The 9719-nt window shown below is 38.3% G+C and overlaps 1 protein-coding gene across 2 annotated transcripts in view; it reads left to right on the forward strand.

Moving 5' to 3' along the window:
* ERP44 (endoplasmic reticulum protein 44) overlaps positions 1-9307 on the forward strand; it is a 137540-nt gene extending 128233 nt beyond the window's left edge. For both annotated transcript variants that reach the window (XM_036737639.1, XM_036737638.1), the window contains exons 11-12: positions 6295-6397; positions 8380-9307. In XM_036737639.1, the coding sequence (XP_036593534.1) occupies positions 6295-6397; positions 8380-8481 (205 nt within the window). In that variant the 3' untranslated portion in view covers positions 8482-9307. The remainder of the gene's footprint in view (positions 1-6294; positions 6398-8379) is intronic.
* Positions 9308-9719: the final 412 nt, after the last annotated feature.

Below are 9719 nucleotides of genomic sequence, written 5' to 3' on the forward strand. Positions count from 1 at the left end.
ATTAAGGTTCTTGATAAAGGTGCATTGGTTATTGAGGTATTTGGGGGGAGCAGAAGGGGAAGAGTATTGAATAGAAACTTGTTGACTGAACCCCAGAATTCTGAATTATAAATCTTTGGAAAGATTCCCATTCTAAACCAGGGAGTTTCTTGTTTGCTTCAGCCTAAGTGCCTTCCCTATAGGATACTGCACCAGGTTTTCATAACTCATGTCACGTCAGATCTCTGCTCAGAAATCTTCACTGACTCCCAACTGCCTAGCTAGTAGGTTTGGTTTAAGGTCTCCCATAATATGTTGCCTCCCTACCTTTCTGGCCTTATCTTGCTCATCTTATTCCCTGCCATATATTGTATTCTCTCCAAACTGGAATAATCCCAGGCCCAATTTTATGCCTCTGTACCTATGATCACATTGTGTTTCCTCTGTCTATTATCACATATTCCCTTTACAGGCAGCCTGTTGAATTCTTGCCAAACACAAGTACCCCCAAGATTCTTTCCCTGTTGGCCTCAATATACTTTGTTTTGCCCCATGCAAATGTACTTAGATGTACTGTTATGGTACCTGGAATATAAGCTCTGAATAATGCTTGTTGATTAATAGTCATGTAGTACATGACTGTTAATACATATTAGTACAGATACTTACAGGTTTTCATTACTTGTATGTGTATTAATTTGACTAGTGAATTGCCTTACCTAAACTTTGGATCTTTCTAATTGCCCAGCGTGTTAAGCTGCTCACTGTAGGCACTTAATAATTCTTTGTCCAACTTAAAATTGGCCCTAGTGATTCTACACACATACACACATGCAGAATGCACCCAGAAACAAACTTTGGTTGTTAATGGCATGATGAACTTTAAGTTTCAAGTTTAAGTGTATCCCATTAGGATTAATAAAGAGCGAAATAAAAATTTCTGTTAAAAAACCTTACTTTGAGTAGGAAAATAAGATGTGTAGTTGATCTCAGAATCCAAGAAATCCAAGAGCCAACAGAGTCAAACAGAAAGTAGTGTTAATCGATAGATGTTACTTTAAACATGAAACTTGATTCCATTTGTAGACAAACAAAAGACCATTTTGGTAATACTGAACCTTGATAGAAATGCTAGGAGGGCAGTAATCAATATATTTCCCCCCTCATGACCCTCTGAAAAGATAAAGGACCCAAACATCTGGGAAAAAGAAATAAACTCCCCCCTGCCCCAAAGTGACCCATACTGGCCTCAGTTCTAAGCCAGTTGCTTTCCCGCAGAGGCCCACTGTTACACCTATTCATTATTCTCCAGCTATTATCTAGGAAATCTTTTAACCCCAATGAAGAAAAAGAATATTTTTTTAAAAGCAGTGAATTTACTTTGACTTTCTGCCATCCCTTGATCTGATCAGCTAAGAAATTGAAACATTGGACAGTCTTGCCAACCTACTTCCCAAATAACACTAGTAACACTCCACTTTTGAGTGGAGGAAAAAAATCTCTGACAAAGTAGATAGTTGTAAACTTATTAAAGTTAAAGCATGTGAACTTTCCTTTCTTTCAATAAATGGTAAATTTAAAAGTTTAGAAATACACTTTTTTGGCAATAAAATAAGAGGATACCAGGCATTTAGGCTTTCTAATGGAAATTTAAATTAGCATGAGGTATGAGCATATTTCAAGTATGTAATTGATCTGCTTACAGCTTAACCCACTTATTACAAGTTTAAAGGATGACTAATTTAACTGTTCTAATAAAGTTGCACAACCGGAAAGTATTCTGACATTTCTCAAAACACCCATTACACTTCTATGGACCATCTCTTTATCATTTCTATCTGTAAGACAGAGATTCTTAGAGTGTAGTTTGGGGGCTACTTGTGGCCCAGAGGCTGGTCCAGAAGACAAGGATAGAACATAATAACATCAGATTAATGGTCCCAGCCAGCACAGGGTGAAAAAAAGAGAGAAGGGGAACATTGTTCGTGCTTAGTAGCTTGATTGCTGGTGTTGTTTGTCCTTCAATTTCAAAGAGGACCAGTGACATTCCAGGTGATGTCTTGACTTGGATTGAAGTGAGGCAGAATTGCCTGAAGTCCTCAGCCTCACTCTCTCTTCCTTAGTCAGAGTCCAGTGGCAGAACAAAAATCAAGATGACTGGTGATGGCCCAGGATGCAGTGGCATCTTGGATGCCTGACCAAGCTCTAAGTATTCCATAGTTCCTCATCTGCCCATTCGACCAAGGAAAGTCTTCACTTGCTTGGAGGACTGTCAGTTACTTTTGCCCTGATTTAGCCTGTCTGTTGAGACTGTTTACCAGGCTGTGGCCACCGTGCATGCAGTAGCTTCTTAGAGCCACAGGTGAGGACAGTTGGGTGAAGTAGGTGGGCACTAGAGGTGGATAAGCAGCCCTGAGAAGCATTTGGCAAATCCTTACAGCAGAGACGCTAACTGCAGTGAATAGAGTGCTGGGTCTGGAATCAGGAATACTCACCTTTGTGAGTTCAAATCCAGCCTCAGACACTTACTAGTGGTATGATCCTGGCTAAGTCGCTTGACCCATTCCTCCATTTACTACACCCATGCAGAGTGAACAAGACATGGACTTTGTAGGCATTTGTTCCACTGAAGTGATGATTTTATTGAAAAGTTTGGAGAAAACTACAATAAAAGTAACTTTAAAACTAAAACCTTCAATGTAAATATAAGATATGGAGGGATAGTTTAGAAACCCGCTAACTAAATACTCAAATGACTAAGGAGACATTGTAAACTCATATTGATGTAGTATTCTCCCAATAGGATATAAATCTTTAAAATGTTTCCGTATATATAAAATTAGATTCATATCTATTTGGTTGAGATTATTTAACACCATTTTAAGATAAACTTTGAACTCTGCCAAAGTTGTGAAGAAATTAAAAGAAAAGCTCATAAAAAACAGTCCACTGAGAAAGTTGGAGTGGAGAGGAAAAATGAGATATTTACATCAGGAAAAGTGGATTTTTATGAAGGAAAAAATTGTTTCAATACTCATTGTATGTATGTGCACTTTCACCTTTAGCAAGTAAACTTACTAATTGATCCTAGTTATGTGTTATTTCCAACCATGTGTTAAAATGTAAAATTCATTCTTAGCTTCCAGGCCAAATAGTAGGTCACAATTTGAGGACCCCTATATTAGATAAATCATCTTTTAGACTTTCAATTAAGATTTGTACTTTTCTCCCTTATCTTTCCCTTTTTTATAATTTTTTCTTTCTTACCCCAAAGTCAGATATGTTTATACATCTCCTTCCTGCCCTAGAAAACCATTACACATTGAAGAATATTCAAGAATCCCCAAATCTTGGAGCACCAGACAGAGAAGAAGCTTAGAGCTCACCTAGCATAATTCTTCCTCTTCCTTAGTCAAGAAACTGAGTCCCAGAAAGTTGAAGTGACTTCTCCAGGGTCACAGAGTGAGTTATTGGCAGAGCCAGGACTACAGTCCAGATGTCTAGTGTCCTTTCTAAGCCACTAACACTCTCTTTTGCAGAAGCTGTTAGGAAGGACCCAGTGGCAGCTAGATGGCACAGTGGATACACTGGGCTTGGAATCAGGAAGACCTGAGTTCAAATGCAGCCTTAGCCATTTATTAGCTCTTCCTCAGCTGTAAAAGGGGGACAGTAACAGGACCTACCTCCCAGGGTGGTTGTGAGGGCTGCCATATAAATTCTACTATCTAGTCTTTGAAAAAAAAAAACTGCTTGACAAGTGGTCATCCGGCAGTGACTTAACAGATTCTTATGAGGGGGAATCTGCTACCTCTCAAGGCAACCCATCCACCTTCTGGACGGCTTCAAATTTTAGAGCTGCTCCAAGTTTTTTCCTTGTATCAAGATTAATTTGCCTCTTTGCAACTTTCACCCATAGCTCCTAGCTTTGTCCTCTGTCCTCATACAGAAAAAGTCTTCTCCCTCTTCTTTGTGACAGTGAACTGTCTGACATTTGAAGATGACATTCCTAGTTCTTTCAGCTAATCTTCATAATGAATTTAAAATGTTTATTAACCACTTATTATGTGCCTAGCATTATTCTAAGCATTGAGAATAAAAATAGGAAAGTGACATAGTCCCTGCTCATAAGGATCTTCTATTCTAGTGGGGAAGACAGCACATCCACGGTAACGATGGCAAGGAAGAAAGTTCTGGTCTCAGATAGAGGTGTCTGATGTGTGATGACATCAAACCAGATTGAAATGTAATTGGAAAATTTGTCTATAACAAAATAAAAATACAATAGAACATAGATGATATTATTATGGTGCTTCCTAAATCAATATGCAGCCCACAGGGATCCTTATGTATGGTTTAGTGACCCATTTCTATTCAGTTTTGAGGTCACGGTTGTGTTTTGTCCTTTCTTCTCAAAGACGATCGTGACATCAGGAAGATGATGTGATTTGCAAGTGAATTGGATATAAGTGAGTGTAGTAACAATCTTGCTAGCAGCTTCTGTGGGGGTGTAAGATCCACCAACCACCAGCATCCAGAAAGCTGCCAACACAGGTTCTTTGATCTGCTTTACTTAAGGAAAGTAACTTTAAGGGGTTAACAATCTCAGTTTAATCAGACATAAAAATATCATTCACGGTTCCGGGGGAAAAGATCAGCGCCTTGAACTTCAAGGCAAATACAAACATCAACAGACAGACCTTGTCTGATTCAAATCACAATACATAGTTACCAGTGCCAACTTCTGGGTTGCAAAGCTGGGGGCCATTTAATTTAGATATTGTTAGTCCATGGATCCTGGAAAGGGGTGGACTATGTAGTAGTAATTAAGGTGGGACTTTTTGCTGTTCTTCTCTTTAGTGCCTTTAATGATTCTGGCCTTTGTTTGAATGGGGCGGATAGAGTGGGATCTTTTAGCCTTGGAGTATTTCTCAGCACTGAGACACTTGGGAGTCATTGATTTGTATATGACATGATACTGGGGATGGGGAACTTTCCCAGACCCAGCCTGGGTGAGGTCAGAGCCCTTAGGGCTCCGAACTGGATATAATTGAGGAGACGTTGGCATTTGATTTTTGGGGCACACTCATGGAAGGAGTGTTGAGACTCTGGGCAAGCTGCAGACTGCCCCCCTGAACTGTGAATGATATTTGTATGTTTGATTAAACTGAGATTGTTAACCCCTTAAAGTTACTTTCCTTAAGTAAAGCAGATCAAAGAACCTGTGTTGGCAGCTTTCTGGGTGCTGGTTGTTGGTGGATCTTACACCTCCACAGCAGCTGCTAGCAAGATTGTTACTACAGTGAGGCAGAGCTGTGCAAAGTCCCTTACCCTGTTAGCCCCAGTTTCTTCCTCTGGAAAAGGAGCTGGAGAAGGAAATGGCACATGACTCCAGTATCTCTGCAAATTGTTAAATGATCTCATGACTGTCATGAAGAGTCAGCCATAACTGAAAACGACTGTACAACAACAAAACCTCTAATGAGTTTCCTACTTTATCTTGGGCACCAGTAATACCCTATTTGCCATTTTTGTTCTCTCCTTTGCATCCCAAAGATCATTCTCCTTGGCAGAGAAAACAGAAGCATCATAAGAGTTGAGAAGCTTCACTAACTTTGCAAGGTATAATTGTAGATGGTGCTTTCGAAACATTATTAATTTGTTTCCTTGAAGGTTTGATCATTCATAAATTGCTAGTTGTCGGGCAAAAGCAGCTCATGCTGTTTGAGTGTGACCTAGCCTTTAGACCTTACAAGAACAGCTAATAGGAGCTTGCATCTTCAGCATTTAGAGAACCTTCGAAATTCGTGGACAGAATTGATATTTTAGCACTTTGCTGTGGGGGACAGTAGATGATGTCAGATTAAATTTAAAGTGATCTCTTGGTGTTTATCTCTGGTCCATGTGCAATTACTTCAGCACCGGAGAACCTTTCAAAGGCATCCTGTCAATACAGCTACCTGGCAGTCATTTGTATTTGTAAACTGTGCATTTGGCACCTGCTGTTCTCTGTTGCTCTGTGGCTAGTGGGGAGTCAGAATGGGTATACAATGAAGTTATTGGTTAGTACAACACAGTGGGAGTTATTGAAGGAAAGAAACACTTGCGTGTCCTTAGGAGAGGATAAGAGAGAAAAAGAAAGTGGTAACATTAATGCATACCTCTTTTTCTATAGCTACCAGAAAATAATTAATGACTGGAGAAGCCAGCCAGCTCTATCCATAGCATTAAATTGTTTGTAACAATCCCTAGCTGTTTTTACTTTAAAAACACATTTTAATAATCTAAGCTGAATTTATTTGGCGTCTTTTATTTCAGGATTCCAAACAAGCTTAAGCAGTTTGTATTAGACTTGCATTCAGGAAAATTGCACAGAGAATTTCATCATGGTCCTGATCCCACTGATGTTGCCCCTGGACAGGTAGGACTTTGCATAGTCTTTCAATGGTATATTTTTTTCCCCAGTAGTGGAAAGAGAAGCTCTTGTTCTCTTGCGTTGGTTTAATAAGTTTCTATTGTACAAAGAAATGCTGTTAAGCAATCTTGACACAGTGGCCAGAATGAAAGTAAGCAACAACAACAAAAGACGGGCTTTTTAAATATTGAGACAAACGCTCTCCAAATTTTTCATTTCTTCATTGGGTAAAGTGAAAGTTTCTCTGAATCCTCTAATGATGAAAACTATATGTTTTAAAGATAATAAGTTAACTACTTCTTCAGCAATAGAGTATTCTGAATAGGAAAGCTAAAATTCTATTGAGAGCAAAGTATTAAATAGTACCTGCCTAGAAGGGTATAAGGTGGCAGGATTTAGAACAGAGATCACTGAGTTTGGTGGATTCTGTTGTTTAATTAGCACCAGATTGAGCACATTATATAGAGAATAATGGTTTTATTTGTTAATTTTGCTGACCTCATCAATATAATATTGCTCAGAGTTTATGATGAGTGCAGTTTTGTGTAGATTTTTTTTAAATGCCCCATTTTGGGGGCATATATATTATTAACCTCTCTGAATACTCAGTAGGTAATAAGTAATCTGTATTATAGGTTGTTTCATTTTGCTTGTTTTTGAGACTGATCCTCCCCATTTCACCCAGGACAGGACTGCAGCAGCCCCTCACAGGCCTGATCCCAATACTAAACTGCACAGAAGCTTTCACTTGCTCCTTTTTTTCCGACCTGAGCTGGTTTGCCCCCTTCCTTAGTCAGCCTTGGTAGCTCTCCATTCCCTGGGGTCCCCCGTACTTGTACCAGATGTAATGTGGATACACAAACAGCTTTAGTCCTACTGCAGCTCAGAACTGCCAAATTCAGCCGCCTCCAGCAGCAGTGATTCCAGGTGGGCACCACCATGCCTATCCCATTAGGTTTTTTATTTAAAAGTTTTTAGTTTCTTTATATCCTCAAAATGAATATTTTTGTAATTCATGTAGTTTCTATTCACTTTTTTCCTAAACAAACATCTCTTCTTTTTGCTTGACTGTGGCTTAAATCACCTTTTCTTCTAGGATGACCTAATTTTTGCCTCCCTTTGTGCCTTTAAAAAAAAACCCTATTTTCTTTTCACGTAACTTCTTTATTTAGTGGTTAAATTGTCTTCAGTGACAGGAGCCCCCATTAGAGTGCTTTAGAGTCCCTTTTTTCATTGAAAATTTGAATTCAGGAATTTTCTTAATCATTTGGAAACTGTAGAAGCTGATAACCCCATCCTGCTGGACAGCTTTGAGGAAGCACTCCAAGATGTTTTTTTTCCTAAATGTAAAATATGGTTGGTGTTTTCCAAGGCTTGGGCAAATAACAGACCAATTAATACTGTCACCTGAGCTTGGTGAAGCCAAACATCTATTTCACTGAGCTAATGAGATGGGAAAATTGAGCATAACAAGGAAAAAACCAGAGGGCTGGACACAGTGTCACGTGTATGGCATACTTTTATTGTATTAGAACTCCTTTACTCCTTCTTGACAGTTCAAAAGACAGGGTCTTTTTCTTAACTACTGGTGTACATTGCATAATATTATTAAGGTAAATTTTAAATGTTGAAATGTTAGCTTTCCTTTTTATCTCACTAAGTTTTAGGCTATTGAATTATTTAAGTAGCTTGTGCAGAAAGGCTATATAAATAGTAAATTTTGTAAACGAGGTCAGAACTATATAGCTTCCACAGAGTACATTAAGAAAAGGCCTAGTTTGTCTAGCTATTAGGGCATTCTCTCCACCCAACAGAAATGTGTCATGTCACCAAGAAAAATGGGTCATTTCTGTAGTAATTGAGACTGGGAAAGGCTGTAATTTTTTCCAAAAGCATTTATTGAGCTTCAACTATCTATCTTAACTCTGTGCTCAAGTTCTAACATAACCTCAAAGCTGAAATATATTATTTTTTTTTATCTTTTACAGCACGTTCAAGACGTAGCAAGCAGTCCACCAGAGAGTTCCTTTCAAAAACTAGCACCCAGCGAATATAGGTATACCTTATTGAGGGATCGAGATGAGCTTTAAAAACTTGAACAAAAAATTGCAAGCCTTTCAAACAACAGCATCAACTTATGTGGTGGAAATAGTAAACCTATATTTTCATAATTCTATGTGTATTTTTATTTTAAATAAACTGAAAGAAAGGTTTGGGTTTTTAATTCCCCTGACTCAAATTATATGGTTTGGTGGGTCATCCAATATAACTTCTTTTTTAAAGTCCTATTAATATTTAATAAGAACAATGCATCAGAGGCCCATTTTCACTTTGGATCTAATCCTGACCTCCAAAATGTTCATAAATCCAATGGAAGTAATATTGCCAGAGACAATATGTTGTTAACTTGCGCTGCTCCATTAAATCCGAATTGGGATGTTTTCTGTGTAACCTGGTAGTATGTACTCTCTTTTCCCCCTTCTTTTCCATAGGAACAGTTCTGTTGGTACTTTTGTTGTCCCACTTCTCACAACAAAGAGGGTATATATTCTGGATACTTGGGAGGGGAATAAATTAAAGTTTTACAGAATTTTGTGTTGTGTTACTGATTCATGGGATGCTGCTTGTGAAAATTTGATTATAATCTTTTGGGATCTTTGACATGTAACCTAAACCTGTTACTGAAGAAGCCAGAAAGCCCTAAGTCAAAATTTGGCCTGACACTCTCTGAGCTTAAAAAGAGAAAGAAAAGGGAAAAATGCTGTTAAGCTTATAAATGTTTACATAATAATGTCTGTGGGAGGTATTTCAAACTATTAAGAGTGATTTATTTATAAATTTGGAAAAAAAATTCTAATTCCAATGAATACCAGTGTTTCTAATGGGGAATCCAACAAATAAAATCTGTTCAATTTATTATGTGTCCATTTAGAGTAGATCTTCCCTTTAGCAAATTTTGATTTTATGACTAAGGTAGCGTGGAACCAAAACCTCAATTATGACCTAAGTTCATCTTACAAATTGGTCCTCCACCCAACCCCAACTACTCACTACCTTTTTTGGGTCTCCCATTGACCTGAGTGGGTTACTGACATAGCTGCTACTCAGCATTCTGTCCACTGGATTCCTGATGCAGGATGTAGAGAGGAAAGCAGCACAAGAGAGAGACCAAAGCCAACAGAGTGGTGCTTTGCTGGCTTGGGCGGGCACTGTATGGATCAGGAGTCTTTTTATACTTTTTATACTAATACATATAAGTCAACCCCAGTTTAGAGGAAGGATGTTTTTGGTTTTTTAATTTAAAAGGTTGACTTATGTGCCATTATAT

The sequence above is a fragment of the Trichosurus vulpecula genome, chromosome 9 (genome assembly GCF_011100635.1).
Source record: "Trichosurus vulpecula isolate mTriVul1 chromosome 9, mTriVul1.pri, whole genome shotgun sequence".
NCBI lineage: Eukaryota > Metazoa > Chordata > Mammalia > Diprotodontia > Phalangeridae > Trichosurus > Trichosurus vulpecula.